The sequence below is a fragment of the Arvicola amphibius genome, chromosome 2, assembly GCF_903992535.2.
Source record: "Arvicola amphibius chromosome 2, mArvAmp1.2, whole genome shotgun sequence".
In the NCBI taxonomy this organism is placed as follows: Eukaryota; Metazoa; Chordata; class Mammalia; order Rodentia; family Cricetidae; genus Arvicola; species Arvicola amphibius.
In genome coordinates, this window is record NC_052048.2 from 132,370,663 (window position 1) to 132,387,618 (window position 16,956).

At 41.5% G+C, this 16,956-nt stretch overlaps 2 protein-coding genes across 4 annotated transcripts in view; one reads left to right on the top strand and one right to left on the bottom strand.

Annotated features, from left to right (window-relative positions):
• Hadhb (hydroxyacyl-CoA dehydrogenase trifunctional multienzyme complex subunit beta) overlaps positions 1 to 8,158 on the bottom strand; it is a 39,349-nt gene extending 31,191 nt beyond the window's left edge. Inside the window, exons 1-3 of one of the 3 annotated variants that reach the window (XM_038318190.1) lie at positions 8,018 to 8,158; positions 1,011 to 1,085; positions 885 to 929 (exon numbers count right to left, since the gene is read on the bottom strand). In XM_038318190.1, coding sequence (XP_038174118.1) covers positions 885 to 929; positions 1,011 to 1,077 — 112 coding nt within the window. In that variant the 5' untranslated portion in view covers positions 1,078 to 1,085; positions 8,018 to 8,158. Of the gene's footprint in view, positions 1 to 884; positions 930 to 1,010; positions 1,086 to 7,958 lie in introns of all 3 variants that reach the window. The other 2 variants (XM_038318191.1, XM_038318192.1) reach the window with 2 other exon arrangements.
• Positions 8,159 to 8,370: 212 nt separating this feature from the next.
• Hadha (hydroxyacyl-CoA dehydrogenase trifunctional multienzyme complex subunit alpha) overlaps positions 8,371 to 16,956 on the top strand; it is a 34,184-nt gene continuing 25,598 nt past the window's right edge. The window contains exons 1-3 of the mRNA XM_038318189.1: positions 8,371 to 8,524; positions 15,445 to 15,486; positions 16,017 to 16,087. Coding sequence (XP_038174117.1) covers positions 8,458 to 8,524; positions 15,445 to 15,486; positions 16,017 to 16,087 — 180 coding nt within the window. The 5' untranslated portion in view covers positions 8,371 to 8,457. The remainder of the gene's footprint in view (positions 8,525 to 15,444; positions 15,487 to 16,016; positions 16,088 to 16,956) is intronic.

Genomic DNA, 16,956 nt, shown 5'->3' on the forward strand with positions numbered 1-16,956 from the left:
ACATGCTAGGTAGGAGTTCTACCACTATATTCCCTGTACTTAAAGAACTTAGAGATATATTCATACCTATGTAAGGCTGGCAACCATTTTTTTTAAGAGAAGGAAACTATAAAATATAGAGATGTCATTTGGCCACACTGGCCGAAAAGATACTGTGCTGAAACAGAGTACATGTCCTGATTCTAGATGGCACTTTTTCTATGAAACCATTGCACAAATAATATATTTTTTATATGAAATAAATATAAAATCAGAAAAAAGTCAACAGAAAGCCCAGACAAGGATAAAAAAAACGTTGACAATCTGTCAGGAAATTTTTACATCACACAGTGATTTTCAATAGTGAAGAAGCCTAATTCATTGGGTTTCATTGAGGATCTATATAACACCATCAAATCAATGAATTTTCCTACTCTTTCATTCCATGATAGCTAAACACCTTCCTTTATTAACTAGTTTTCCCATTCACCCCTATTTCAGAAACAGGTCCTCTTGTATATAAGATAATAAGATATTTAATAGAGAAGTCTACCACTAACTACAATTGCAAAAGTTAACATGGGGCTCCACAATGATTTCAAGACAGTGTGTAAACTAATCCTTTCCAGGACTGACAGCCAGGGCTACACACACTGACCCAGCCAAGTTTATAGGACCTTCATGACTCTGAGTGCCAAAGGCCAGGAAGCAGCCTTCTTTTATCATCTTAAGCCCAAAGTAATGTTACTGATTGACTATACATATTTTTATTTGAAGGTAATAATGATACTCATGTTGATAATAAAAGGGGAAGAATTAACAAATTAGTTTGAGTTTTACTCAGAATTCACAAATACAGAATTCTAACATTTAATGGAGAAGTATTTGTTTGAAAATTACTGTACCTGGGGCTGATCGTAGCTGAGAAGAACAGCTCAGAGGTCTTACAGCTAGAAAACAAAGCGTGTATCATTTAATAACTATGTACAATGTTTATAAGTCTACACTTAAAAAAGAAAAATTGAACTTACAAAATCTGAGGGCCCATTTTGATGTAGTAGAAATGTTTTTAAAAGCGGAAGTCAAGATTGTAGACATTCTGAAACCTATAAAGAAAAGAACAAAGTATGTCTTTAGTTACGTCAGCAAACTATAGTGTACAGAGTCTATGAAATCTGATTATCTCATTCACAGCCACCATACAATGCCATTATCAATTATTCTTTTCTAGCAATATCATAACTATATTGGCACAGCTTTTCCATTGTATAAATAACTATTCTAAGCATTAATCATCTATTCCTCACAATGAATAGTATATCCATACTAAGAGATTAGGAAACCTTGCAGTGGTGGTGCACGCCTTTAATCCCAGCACTCGGGAAGGAGAGGCAGGCGGATCTCTGTGAGTTTAAGGCCAGCCTGGTCTACAAGACCTAGTCCCAGGACAGGCTCCAAAGTTATAGAGAAATATTGTCTAGAAAAACCAAAAGAAGGAGGGGGTGGAATAAAACAGAGATTGAGTGACTTGCCTATAGACCCACTACCAGGAAATGGCAAAGCTTGAATCTGAACCCAAGCCGTCTATCTCTGGAGCTTGTGCCCTTCATATTCAACCCAAAGCAGCAAGGACAATGTATAGCATGCCCAGGAAATCACCACTGTTATCCTCCTGATTTTGAAGGTTGTGTTCTGAATATGTAGAGGGCTCTATGGAATGCTGGCATATAAATGGGATATATACTAAAAATTCAGAGATAGCAAAATAGTATCAAGTCAGCAATTTACTTTCGACTGCTACTAGAAACACTTTTATTTTTATTTTATGTGTATGAGTGTTTTGCCTGTTTGTCTGTGCCCTACACGTGTACACTGCCCAGAGTCCAGAAGAGGGAGTCAGGTCCTGGAACTGTGTTTATAGGTTGTTAGCCATCATAAGGTGCTGGGAATCAAATCTGGGACTTCTTGAAGAATAGCCAGTGCTTTTTAAATGGAGCCATTTCTTTAGTCCTCTAGAAAAATTACTGTAGCACTATTGAAAGACCCAGATAAATCCAGACCCCTATAGAAGAAAAAATAGAGCCAAAAATCTAGCAGAAAAAATAGAGCCAAAAATCTAAGCAGGGAGAGAAGAATCAAAAATCTAGATTAGCCGGATCAGTGACTCTGTTTTAGGAACTAGCTGAAGATAAAGTTAGATTATAATCTTCAGAAACAGGGAGTTACCCCCTTGTGATGATCATTGGTATTTTCAGAATTTTATGGTTTTTTCCTTTACTACCCCTTCTCCCAGCTACTTGGGTTCAAACTCTCTACCCCTGCATGAGAAATGAGTTTCGGCCCCAGTGCACTGGTTCTTGTCCTGTCAATAAACGTCGTGTGACTGCAGCAAGGATGGTCTCTCGTGAGTTCCTGGGGGGTCGTGTTATCCCGAGACTTGAGTGTGAGTCTCCCCGCTCTGGAGGTCTTTCACTATACTTCCAACTTTTTTCTAAGCATAATATTATATTAAAATTACTTTCTAAATTAGAAATTTGTAATATTTTAAATATAGTAACAATGCCAATTTAGGGGGAAAAGGTTAAAGTCTTAACAGTAAGTTCTTACAAATCAATATGAAGAAAACAGCAAATAAATGGGCACAAGATACAAACAAATTATTCATAGGAAAGGAAATACAAAGGGCTCTTAAATATATGAAAAAGGAGGCTGGGGTGATGGCTCAGTCAGTAAAGTGCCTACCACACAAGTACAAGGAACTTAGTTCAGAACCCATAAAAAAGTCACAAAAAGCAGCATATACCTATAACCCCAGCCTTGGATCACGGCAGAGACTGGAGGTTCCCTGAAGTTTGCTGGCCTGATCAATAAAGTTCATGTTCAAAGACTCTCTTCTCAAAACGTAAAGGTGGAAAGAAATAAAGATACCCAACATGAACCTGCATGCATACAACACCACAAACACACCACAAAATACATACACACACGCACACACATACACGAGAGGGAAAGGGCTTTCTTTGACTCTAGTCATAATAGGATTCAGATTAAAACCACAGAGATATAATTGTCTGCTAAATTAGCAAAAGCCCAAAGGTTTGATCTATACTGTGTGGGCAGACATGTACAAACACTAACTGCACCAAGGGTGTGAACTGGTGCAAATTCTATGCTGGGCCATTTGGAATTGCCTTCTAACACTACATGTTCATTTAACTTTTAATCTAACAATTCCGCTTCCACGGACTTATACGATAGACATTATGCACATGACCTGTATTGACTGCCACGATAATAGAAAAAGATTAGAATAATAGCAAATAGGGGACTGGTAAAGTAAGTCATACAATAGCAACCAGTGAACTTCTGTATTACATACAATCAGCCATAAAAGATAAGAAAATAGGAGCTGGTGAGATGGCTCAAAGGTTAAGAACACTTGCTGTTCTTCCAGAGGATACAGGTTTGATTCCCAGACCCTTCATGGCAGCTTAGAGCAGCCTGTAATTTCAGTCCCAGGACACCCAACATCCTCTTCTGGTCTCTGTGGGCACCAGGCACATAGTGTTGCATAGACAAACATGCAGGCAAAACACCCATATACATAAAAATAAGTTTTTGTATGCTATCACCCACTAAAAGAGGGAAAATATTTGTATTTCCTTGAATAATAATAAAATACCCCTAGGGTACAATGTTAAAAACAACTGTTAGGCAGGGCGTGGTGGCACATGTCTTTAATCCTGGCACTCAGGAGGCAGTGCAGGTAGATTTCTACAAATTAGAGGGCAGTCTGGTCTACACAGTGAGTTCCAAGTCAGCCAAGGCTACATAGTGAGATCCTATCACAAAAACAAACAAATGAAAAAGGAAAAGGATGGAGCTAGAGCGATGGCTCATCTGTTAAGAGCACTTGTTGGTTACTAAAACCTACATCATGGCTCACAACCATCCATTATCTCCAGTTCTAGGAGATCTGACCCACTCTTCTGACCTCCATGGGCACCAGGCACACATATGGAGTGCATACATAAACACAAGCAAAACACAAAATAAAACCAAAAAGAAAAAAATTAAAATAATTGTTAGGGCTGGTGAGATGGCTTAGCAGGTAAAGGTGCTTGTCATCAAGCATGAGGACCTGAGTTTGTCCTCAGGACTGGTCTAAGAGAAGGAGAGGATCAACTCCTACAGGGAGCAGAGGAAGCCCTCAGTGAGTAAAGTTCTACAACGAATGTGTATCATTGACATGGACACAGCTACGTTAAAGGCTCTGACGCCTGAGCCCTACAACAGTGACAAAGCCTGCCCTGGGAAGGCTCAGAGGGACAGCAAAGGTTTTCTTGGGACAGGTCGTGGGAAGGAATCCAAGTGTAATGAAGAGACCAAATGCACAAAAAACAGCAACCGTAGCTCCCTCTGCCTCCTGGAGGTTCACAGCCTGAGATGATTTTCCAAAAGACATCTCCTACAGATACCTCCTACCCAAGACAAGCTAGCCCCTCCCCCTGTGATGTATATAATATGGTGAGGTTCCAAGTTCTAGTAGTAGATGTCACTTCAGAGGTTTGCACACCCCATCTGACGCCTGCTTTTCTGTACATGTCTGTCATTTCTTCAGTGATTGTCCTTTCTTCACTCCCTCACTGTCCCTAAACAGAGTTCCAGGTCCCAAGTGGCATACAGGTTCTGGGACCACAGCAAACTTCCTACAAAAAGTCTTCTGATCTCCATATGAGTGCCATGAGCCTCCCTTCCAGATAAATGTTAACAAAAGAAATAATTGTTAGCTGGGGGAGGTGAGCATATACTATAGCACACATGTAGAGGTCACTGGACAACCTGTGGGAGTTAAAGCTTTCCTTCTACCAAGAGGTTCCATGATTCAAGTCAGGTTCTCTGGCTTGGTGGCAGGAGCTTTTACCCATGGAATCACCTCACTGACCCAATGTCTTAATTTTTAAACGTATTTTTACTTAAAAAGTAAATAAGAAACTTAAGGTTCATGAGGATACTGCAGTGGCCAGCCTCCAAGCTGACCCCAACATCTTTTCTCTCAGTTTTTGTACTCTGGGTCTGATTGCCTTCCACACTGCACTGCTCTGTCAGAAGGGATGGCATGGCTTCTGAAATCAAGCTTTGAAAAAGATCGCAGTTTCTGTCTAAATATCTCAGATACTCTGTGGAAAGCCCGCTGGAAAGTCACTGGCTTTCTGGAGGGGTCTGTATACTGACGTTTCCTGCCAACAGCCATGTGAGTGAGCTTGGAAGCTGATCTTCTGGCACAGGAAAGCCTTCAGATGACTACCACCTGCCCAACATGCTGACGACAACCTCCTAAAACTCCAAAGTCACAACAACCCTGCCAAGTAGCCCAGATTCTTGACCCTCAGAAACTGTATGACAACATCTTATAACAAGCATACCTAAAGATATAAGAATTTATAATTTGATATATAATGTGTTTAAAGTAAATGGAGGAAAGATGACTTGGTCAATCATTTGCTGGAAAATGACTAATTGCTTGGGAAAAATAAAGTCTATAGTTCACACTATAAGTATAAAAAATGCCATGTAGATAAAAGATCTAAAAACATTTAAAAATACAGAAATACCAGAGTCAGGAAAGATGGCACATGCTTTTATTTAATCCCAGCCCTTCGAGTAGACGCAGGCAGATATCTATGATTTTGAAGTCAGCCTGGTCTACATAGTAAGTTCAAGGCTAGTCAGAGGTACACATTGAGAGCCTGTCTCAAAACAAAAAGATGAGAGAATATGGGTGTGCATGTGTGTATACATGGAAGTGGAGATTAGAGGTCAATCACATCTACACCTTACTTTTTGAGATAAGGCCTCTCATTAAAGCTGGAGCTGGTCAGTTTATTGGTTGTCTGGCTGGATAGCAATCCTTAGCTTCTTTTCTTTCCACTAGTGCTAGGATTGCAGACCACAAAGCTACATATCCAGCTTCTTTTAACTCAGCGTATGGAGACTCAGTTTTCATACTTGCAAACACTTTGCCCATTAGACAAGGCCACCTCCCATTAGATGAATAATATCTAGAAGCCATAAATTAAGCATTATAAACAGAGAGCCTGTTTCAAATTAAAAGGGAAAAATCTGCAATTTTTAATCTATATTTTGTTCTAGCATGCATTTCCCCCATTATGTAGTTGTCAGTGAAGTTTGCATGGGATTGACCCAATCAGACTAATCCTAATTGCTGCAGGGATTAAAGGCTCAGATGGCCAAGCCCTACAGCACCTTGCCTTGACCACGGGTACTGATGTTTAGTTAGTCTAATACTCAAGTTTTCTGACTGCAGGTCTAAAACACAAATCATTTCTTCTGGCTGTAGTTTTACAAATATTAACAGTGCTTCCTAAGACAAAGTTGATATCAAAAGAAGACAGAACTGAAAATTTTATGAAAAACAAAACAAAAAACAGTCCTAGTCATATTCGATCTGCAGACCACAAGCAAAAAATGAACAAATAAGCAGTTCCCATAAGAAACTAAACTGCCAGGGCCTTAGAGTACAGCTGAACGCCAGAGCACTTGTTTGTTACATACCCTGTGTTTAATCCCCAGCATCAGTCAAATTAAAATAGTCACACTAACAAAAAATCTCTATTTTTACATGTGTTTGTATTTCTGTGAGTGTAAGCCACATATGTATGGGTGCCCATCGAAGCTAGAAGAACATATTCAAGACCATGGAATTGATTCAATAGGTGGTTGTGAGCTGCCTGTCATGGGTCCTGGGAACCGAAGTTGGATCCTCTGCCAAGTGCAGCAAGTGCCCTTAACTGCTTAGCCCCTTTCCAGCCTCCGAAAATACCTTTTAAAAATTTGTTTTAAAGCAATTCAGTGGCTAAATTCCAAATCCAGCACGAGGGACTGGGGGATACATAAAAAACAGCCACAATGCTTGTCAGAGTATTACTTATAGTTGGAACTAATCTAAAGAGGAATCAATAGAAATAGCTATATCATAAATATATCATGACTATTCAGCAGGTTGGGAAAAAAATGAAAAGATATACATGTATGTACTGACATGAAAAGATGTTCATAATAGGTATTAAATAAAAACGCTTTAATCCCAGCACTCAAGAGGTAGAGGCAGATAGATGTCTAAGTTTGAGTCTAAATAGTGAGTTCCAGGCCAGTCAGAACTACCTAACAGAGAGACTGTCAAACAAACAAACAAACAAACGAAAAAACAAAAGCAGAAAGCTCCCTTCTTTCTTTCTTTCCATAACCATTTCAGCCATTTCTTGTTTCCTCTCTTGCAGAATAATCAGCTAACTAGTGAGTGCTATTTCTATTTTGAATACTGGGCTTGCCACAAAAAAAGAAAGTTTATATAATCTTTCTGAGCCAGTCAAGTCACCGAAAGTGCAAATGATTGAAACGTGGGGGTAGTGGGTATTAAACAAAATAGTGCAACGCACCGGAAGCTGACTTTACTTTCTTTTGAAACAAATCCGTTTATTTCAGCACCATCTTTCCAGCACCCAAAACAAAACACCCAAGCTAGGCGACGTGAAGAGCTGAGCTCTCAATTAGAAGTAGACTAGGGCTCTCTAGTCTAGTTCTACCACCTGTGGCTACCAGTTAACACACTCTGTTCCAACGGCTGTGGCTACTTTGGTGAGGATGCCCTGATGCCCGCCGTCTCCCCTTCTGGGCTAGAAAACGCCCGTGAACCCTGGATCACTAAGCAGGTGGGAGGATTGTCTCGCCTCCTTCCACACCCGAGGCCCGCACTTAATGACACGTTCTCAATCCCAACAGCCGCGGGACTGCCTCAACAGGTAAAGCAGGGGAAACGACAACGCTCTGACACACGCAAACAGTCCGTGAACCCGAAGTGGAGAAGGGCGACACCCCTGCTGCGAGCTACAGGAGAACGCGACCCGCCGCCCGCCTGGAGTCGGTTGGCAATGGAGGCCTGGACTCCGCAGCCTCACGGGAAAGGGAAGGGGCCGCGGGCCCCAGAGACAGGAGCCGGGAGGGAAGTGGAACCTGCCTGCGGGAAAGTCAGAAGAAAGCCGAATCGCGCGACGCCGCACCTCGGAGACCGCGAACGCTGCCGCTCCCGAGAAGGTCTAGCCCAGAATGACAACCGCCCGCCCTCACCGAGGGGCGGCTCCCGTTCCGCAAGGACCCCTCTCGCCCAGCCCGGGGTCACCGCGGAACTTGAGGGCTGCCTGCTGAGCGCCTGACTAGAAAGTCAGACACTCCGCCCCCCTCCTCAGAGGTCCTTGGTCTTCCTTCAGAGAAATCATCCTTTCGGCCCGATTAGTTGGGAGCAAGAGGGAGGGTGAGAGGCCCGGCGACTACTCAGAGTCTGCGTTTTAGTAAGGCAGTACATCGGGCGCCCTGCCGGACAGACTGAGCAAAGAAAAGTCCTCGGCTTCATTGCGCCCCACTAGAAGAGCTTTCTACTTTCGTCCTCTTCTGCTCAAGATGGTGGCGTCCCGGGCAATTGGCAGTCTCAGTCGCTTCTCTGCCTTCAGGATCCTCCGCTCCAGAGGTGAGCCTGGCTGGGGGCTCGGGAGAGTCCCGGAGTGCCTGCCGGAACCGAGGCGGCGCTCACCAGCGTTTGCCCCTCACTGTCTCCTTCCCACCCCTTCCCCGGGACCCCGGGAAACGAGGGTTACTGTCCAGGGACCCCATTTCCTGTGCCCTTGGGAAGGGACTGTCACTTCCTCTCTCCCTTTTGCGGCGGTGTCAGGCTCTCCTTAACTCTCCTGACTCGTTCCACTTAGTCTGGCACTTTGCGCAGGTCTCTCTCCTGCAGCCCTGCGCTCACGCCCCTCTTGTCTCCTTTAATGATTACGGTCTTGACTCTGACTCTATTAGATGGGGAGGATTGAGACCCATTCGGTCGCATCTTTGAGGCTCTGCCGCACCTTAGTCACCTTAAGAGATCTGTCAAGCTTCTAGGTAGCATTGACTAGCCTTACAGATTACTGCCACTCCTGATCTCTACCGTCAAAACCATTTTTGCAGAGAGTTCAACTCTCGCACTTCCAATAATCCTGGCGTGAATGTATAAAAGACTGAAAGCAGGTTCTCCAACTCAGGGAAAGGAAAATTTTTAAAATACTAGAAAAACTTGATTTTTTTTGAGGAACGAAATTGTTAGATTATTTTAAGAATTATTTCTAATCTTGTTTCTGCCGATGCCCAGTCAGGCTCTATAAACTTGCATTCTTCCTCTTCAGACTGGTAGTGAAAGGGTTAAAGGGGTGGCGGTAGAAAACAGCCTTCCGGAGGTGTCCCAAATCCGTAGCACATCATACTTGACACCAGTTACTTTGAGACTTTCATTTGTAATATGAATTCGCTTTAATTTACTTTTACCTCCCGAGACATTTAATTAAGTGAATTAATTGAGTCTTTTTCTATTTTTTTAATCGCCACAGATCAATTGTGTGTAAACAGTCTAAATCACCACATTACCAAAAGAAAGGTGAAATGAGGTCTGGCATAGTGGTTCTCACCTTTAATCTCAGGTGGAACTTTGAGTCTGTGGCCTGCCTGGTCTACATGGTGAGTTCCAGGCCAGTCAGGGCTACATAGTGAGATCCTGTCAAAAAAAAAAAAAAAAAAAAAAAATGATGTTAAGGTTGAGGAAGGAATTAGGAAAAAAGCATCTGTTATCCTTATGTTTGTTATCTTTATGTTATGTTATCTCTATGTTTACTTGTGGCCACATTTCCTTACAGTTTATATTTTCCCTTTAACTCATTTATAACAGTTTTAGGAAAAACATCATATATGCTCCTCCATTTGTTCTAAGGGTTTTTTTTTTTTTTTTTTTATGGATTGTCAGCTGCTACAACACTGGAGTGGTGATGGGGGTCACGTGTTTTCTAGTTACTAGGTAGCTGTGTGACTTTGGCCAAGTGCTTTAATCTAATGGGCTTTCTGTAAAATGAATGAGAGTGATTTTTTTTCTTTGGCAGGAGAAGTAATGTGATGGAGCAATTAAAGGCTTTAAGTATGGACTCTGATTTCTGAGTTAAATCTGTCTTCTACCTTCAGGTGACCTTGGGAATTAATTTCAGTATCTTTTTCTCATTGGTAAAAGAGTCAATTACATGTTAAGCCTAACGAAGCTGCATTAGGTATAAAAGAACTTATAATGGGAATAAGTTCCCAATAAATGTTATTGACTTTTTAGCCCTAAGAAGTAATGGTTGCATGTAGCTGAGAATTTTTAAAGCAATCTATCCATTTTACATAAGTGATAAAAAACTAACAGGCGGATTTTCCTATACGTCTACACAGAAACATATGTTAATTTGTAAATTGTATTATGTTTTCGTTAAGAAAGTTTAGTCAGTTATAGCTACAACTTATTTTAATAGCAGCTTATACACTTTGAAAAAAATATGTAGGAAAATCAATTTAAAATTAGCTGCCCACCTGATTTACTATTTTGAGTCTAGACTTCAGGAGTCCTTGGCCCTGAGAGTGTGTGCAGGCGTTGCCAATGCCCAATGAACTGTGGCATTTCCTGGAAAAAACATAAACCTTCTATGATAGTTTTAGAACATTCCTGCTGTATAGTAATATCATTCTAGTATGATTATCAAGTAAAAAACTCACAAGTTGACCTTCATATCTAATTTCTACTCCTCCTAATTCCCAAGTGTGTAAGTGAGCAGAGTCTCACGGGAAATGAAAGGCAGTTATTAGGTTTTGTGGCATTTTTCAGTCTGACTCTCACTTATTCGATCAATCCCATCCCTTATCCTGGGGTTGGATTATGGGAAAGCTATTAACTGTCATAAACTAAAGTAACATTTTCAAAGTTGGGTCAGCACAATCCAACATTTCCCACTGATTATAGTCTCGTGTGATCTCGTAGCTATTTTCTTACATATGAAGATGATTAAAAAGTAGGACAAAGGTTTCACTCTTGCTGGCACTGAAAAATGTAGGCTAAAGTTCACTCGGCGGCAGCTTTGCTGTTAGACGGGGGGTGAGGCTGGATTCCAGAAGCAAAGTGACCCTGTACTTCGGCTTGATTAAATTGACTGTGGTTAGGAATTTTTTTCTTTATGTTTGTGCATTTAGTGTTCTTTCTCTTTGCTTTTGTCTCTGTTGATTTAGGAGGTTTTGTGTAACTATGTGAAAGTATGTTTACCCTGAAGAGAGGTTAGTTGGCAAGCTTTAAATGGCCTAAACAAGGCTAATGAACACCAACTTATTTATTTATTTACTTATTTAATTTTTTTTTTTTTTTTTTTTTTTTTTTAGTTTTGTTTTAGAGACAAGATCTCACTCGGTAGATCTGGCCGGCCTGGAACTCCTAGCGACCTGCCTACCTCTGCCCCCTTAGGCTGCTCCCACACCCAGCTTGCATCATCCACCTCTAAAGCGGTGAAGGGCTGATGAAGGGCATGCCTCACCAAGCTTAGAGCTGAGGATTATTGAACCCGGGGACACATGCTAGAGAAGTACCACTGAGTTACTTCTAGTCCCCAAGGCTATCTTAACTGACACTAGATATTTCAGTAGTTTTTGAGGAAGGCTAACTGTATTCTGGTTGGCTATGATCAGCTCTGTCTAGCTTAGTATGTCATTCCCATCCTCCTGCCCTAGAGTGTAGGAAGTCCATTTGTCTTGCTGCTAAGGATTTTTTTATTCACTTCGGGCAATCCCAGACCTGACTTTCGTCAGTCTCACGATCCCCCACCTGTAGCAGGGGGTTCTCATACTCCAGGACTAGGTTTTTCTGTAGCAATGATTATGATTGGATCTTTTGAGTACAAGCACACAAGAGAGGCCCAGTGGAGGGTCCTTCAATCAGACTCTAGGTAGAAGACAAGGGATATAAGGGGAATTTTGGACAAACACTAAATTTGTTTGAGACATTGATCTGTGGCCTCTCCATCATAAAGGCTTGATCCTACTCTATTGCAAGCAAGCTCTAGATGACAAGCAGATTGTTCAAGAGTAGCTCAGAGGCATCATTCCCCCAAATACAGCTTATGGGCTTCTTCAAAATACCCTTCCTTTTCTTCTTCATCATGGTTCAAACCATCTCTTCTACACGCCTCTTTAATCCTTCACTCCTTTCTCCACATCATCCCAAACTTGCTCAACTATCCTAGGAAAGCTATCTCTTTCTTTAGTTCAAAAATGAAAATAAATCATCATTTACACACTTAAGCACCAGCACTCAGCAAAAGGCAGATGCCTTAAAACAGTGGCTCTGCACCTGTGGTCGAGACCCCTATGGGGGTCACATATCAGATATCTAGCATGTTAGAATTTTAAATTATGACTCACAATAGTAGCAAAATAGTTATGAAGTAGCAACAAAAATAATTTTGTGGTTGGGGGTTACTACAACATGAGGAACTGTATTAAAGGGTCATAGCATTAGGAAGCTTGAGAACCATCCCCTTAAAGTAATATCAGCTATTAGTTCTTTCTTTCTTTTTTTTCGAGACAGGGTTTCTCTGTGTAACATCCCACGTTGTCCTGGAACTAGCTGTGCAGACCAGGCTGGCCTCGAACTCACAGAGATCCGCCTGCCTCTGCCTCCCGAGTGCTGGGATTAGAGGTGTGTGCCACCACTGTCTGGCTAGTTACTTATTTCTTAATATTAGCTCTGATCTTCAACAAAACGTACATGGCTCTAAGTTTCCCCACAAAACTTCACCTTGAGATTTCAACTGTGTGATCCTCCTCCCTGCCTGCATTTTGGTCTTTATTATTATTTAGTGTTTTGTTCTCATTGCTGCATTTGCAAATGAACTTATAACTAATCTCTTCCACTATAATTTCAGTCATTAGTCAACCAAAGTTTTCACAGCAATCTGACATGTCATGCGACTTTCTAGGACACTGGGGTATAACAAGTCAAAGTGAAGTCTTTCTTGGTGGAGCTTAAATTCTGGGGCAGCAGAGGATTATAGTACTGAGTCTACTCAGGGGACATAAATGAAGGGTTGAAAATAGCTCAGTGGTAAAGTGTTTGCCTAGCATGTACAAGGACCTAGGTTCAAGACCCAGTTCTGAAAAACAAATTGTAAAGTAGAAATTCTGGTGGGAAAGAAGCATGGGATAGGAGCTCTAACTAGGAGAGAGTGAAGCATATTGGGATAAGAATGGACAAGTAGGCTGGGCGGTGGTGGCACACACCTTTAATCCCAGCACTCGGGAGGCAGAGGCAGGCGGATCTCTGAGTTCGAGGCCAGCCTGGTCTACAAGAGCTAGTTCCAGGACAGGCTCTAGAAACCACAGGGAAACCCTGTCTCAAAAAACCAAAAAAAAAAAAAAAAAAAAGAATGGACAAGTAGGACGGGGTGAGGTAGAAAGTCAGACAAAAACTAAGGAAAATAAGCAGCTAAGTGTCAGAATACAAATGCTGAAGCAAATCCAAAACAAACAAAGAAGCCTAACCAGCCCAAACCAACAAACCTCCAAAACCAAAACCAACCTAAAACAAATACCTACAAAAGCAGCATGGCTGCAACTTCATTTTGAGGTGAGGAACTGCTAGGTATCTCAGCCTAGCTATAACCTGTGATCGCCCCGTTTCTGGGGAATGCTGGGATGGCAGGTACTGGTCACCACTCAGGGCAGTTACTGTCTTAAAAATCAAGATATTCTTGCTTTAGAGGTGGATGATGCAAGCTGGGTGGGGGAGCAACCTAATGGGGCAGAGGTAGGCAGGTCGCTAGGAGTTCCAGGCCAGCCAGATCCACCGAGTGAGATCTTGTCTCTAAAACAAAACTAAAGTGCTCAGGCGGACGTCTGTTCAAGGCCAGCCAGGACTACTTTATAGTGACACTCTCTCACAAGAGTCAGGTGTGCTGGAATGCACTTACAATCTGAGCACTTGGGATCATGAATTCAAGCGTTTAGAGTCATACTAGGCAAGTTATGTATAGCAAGTTCCAACCTAGCCTGGGCTACACATTGAAGCCTTATCTCAAGGAAAATGAAAATAATAATAAGAAAACAGCAGCATCAAACCAGGTTGTCCCTGGCCTCATTATCTTCTAAGTCTCTGTGCCTCCCAAATGCTAATGTTACAGGTGTGGATCCCATACCTGTTCTGCTGATGACTTCGGTGGCTGTTTTTCCTGTAGGGTTGCAGCTGCTTGCCAAAGATATCCAGTGAGCAAAATGGTAATTAGAACCAAAATGGCTGGGGACATGAGATTTGATCTCTTGTGGTCATGCTGAAGAACCTAAACAAGTTAGATGATGAGCACCAACTAATAAGCAACAGAGGACAGTATCTGAATTTTGTTATCCAAAGATTGGGAATGTTATTGGTAGAATGCAGTATAGGGGTTTTTTTAGTTAGGAATGCTTAAAACAGCAAAGCATGACATGAAATGTTTCCTTTGTAGCAGACAGTGATTGCCCCTTGATTTGAGGTTTTGTTTAAGACAAGATCTCACTATATAGCCCTGGATGGCCTGGAACTCGCTATGTAGACCAGGCTGGTATCAAATCCAGAGATCCTTCTGCCTCTGCCTCCGGAGTTCTGGGGTTCAGTGTATAATGACCACATCCAGTGGTCTTTTATTTGTTTTTTAATATTTATTTTTATTTATGTGTTGGTGTGTATGCAAGTGTATGACATGTGTGTGAGTGTCATTGGTGACCAAAAGAGGGCATCAGATCCTCTGCAGCTGGAGCCTTTTAGCCAGCATGGGTGCTGGGCACCAAACTCGGATCCTTTAGGAAAACAAGAGGCATACTTTCACTAGTTGGTCTGGAAATCACAGCAATCCACCTGCCTCTGCCTCTGCCTCCCCAGTGCACAGTGGTTAGGGGTCCTTAATGGGTTTCGGGCCAAGAATAAATAGCTCTGTGGTAGTGTTTGTCTAGCATACACGAGGCCTGTGTTTAAACCCAAGTGGGAACTACCAGTATGGGTGTCAGTAGGCTCATGTAGGTGTTAACAGGGCTTCCATTCTTTCCAAAGGCCCTGAGGAAAAACCGTGGCCTTACCTTTTCTAGTTTCCAGAGACAACCTGTGGTCTCAGCTTCTGCTCATCTCCTTTCTTTAGCAGCCTGGAGCCAGGACATGCTCACATGTCTCTGATTTTCTTTGGGGTTACCCTAAACCCATTTAGATAATTCATGATGCTTTCCCTATATTAAGGTCAATCTTACTTCCATTTGCCATGTAACCCAACACATTCACACATTCTAGAGATGTGATGTGCCTCTTTTTTTTTTTTTTTTTTTTTTTTGTTGGAGGGGACATCCTCTCCCTACCTTACTTATTATCTGGATAATCATTTGACCTAATAATTAAAATGAGAAAGGTAATGGAGTAGCCACAATAGTAGCCTAGAATACATTGTTCTGATTGGTGTTTTATTGGTGTAAATTATAGTTTTGCTGATCTGACAGATATTACAGAAATTTTGTTTCACAAAATAATTTTGAAACATTCTTCCCTTGCAGGCTGTATTTGCCGCAGCTTTACAACATCTTCTGCTTTGCTGAGTAAGTTGACTTTCTTGTTTACATAATGCTGATTTTTATACTTTTCATTTTTTGAAATTAGAATTGCATCATATCCCCCATTGACTTTCCTCCCTCCAACTTCTCCCTCACACCTCTCTTGCTCTCAAATTCATGGCCATTTTTCTTAATTGCTGTATATATGCATATGTGTATACGCACATATATACATATATATATATCACTAGATATGTATATGTGTATCCTTAAATATATGTGTTATTCTAATATGTATGTATGTGTATGTGTTCCTAAATATATGTGTGTTTCTTGATATATATGTGTGTGCATATATATAAAACAACAAAGAAAAAGAAGCCATGAATTTGAGAGAGCAAGGGGAGTATATGGAAGAGGTTGGAGGGAGGAAGGTGAATGGGGATGTGTGTGTGTCCTAAATACAGCCTGCTCGGTCCATATAATGGTACTTGTATGTATATATCTTAACATCACTTTGTAGACCTACTTTGCAATAAGCATGTTTAGAAACAAATTTGTCTTCTCTTTTTTAGACAGAACCCATATTAATTATGGAGTCAAAGGGGATGTGGCAGTTATTCGGATTAACTCTCCCAATTCAAAGGTACCTAAACTTTTTTTAGTTAATTTCTACCAACTACATTTATGAATTCTATCCTAAATAGAAATGAAATGTGCCTGTCTGGAAGTGGGCCTGTCACATGATTTTAAAGTTTTGTTAGTTATAGGCAGATGTTCCTGTATGAGAATTCCTTCTTGAGGCCAGGGGTGGTGGTGCACACCTTTAATCCCAGCACTGGGAAACAAAGGCAGGCAGATCTCTCTGAAGCCTCAGCCAGCCTGATCTACATAGTGAGTTTCAGGTCAGACAGATTCTGTCTCAAAAAAAAAGGAAAAGAAAAGGAAAAAAAGAAAAAGAAAAAAGAAAAAAAAATGTCCTTCTTGGTGGTGGTCACCTTTAACACCAACACTGTAGAAGAGGCAGGTGGGTCTCTGTGATTTCTAGACCAGCCAGGCCTACTTAGTGAGACCCCATTTCAAAGACAGACAACACACAAAGAACTCCTTCTTGTTGACTCTAGGTGTCAGATTAATATTAAAGATTAATAAAACTAGCCTGTTATTGTATAGGATAAGGATGATAGAATATGCTTGTTGATAAGACTTAATCCGCCTATTTTAAACATGAGGTGATTAAATCTACCTTCAGTGCCTTCCTGTTGTAGCATTACTCATAGTAGGTTGGCGGGAACACATGTAGACACTTGGCTCTTGAGCTTCCTACAGGTTCTGAATGACTCATGCAGGCCACATGCTAGAAACAGGTTATGTGAAAATGGAACCTGGAGCCGGGAAGTGGTGGCACACGCCTTTAATCCCAGCGCTTGGGAGGCAGAAGCAGGTGGATCGTTGTGAGTTCGAGGCCAGTCTGGTCAACAAGAGTTAGTTCCAGGACAGGCTCTAAAGCTACAG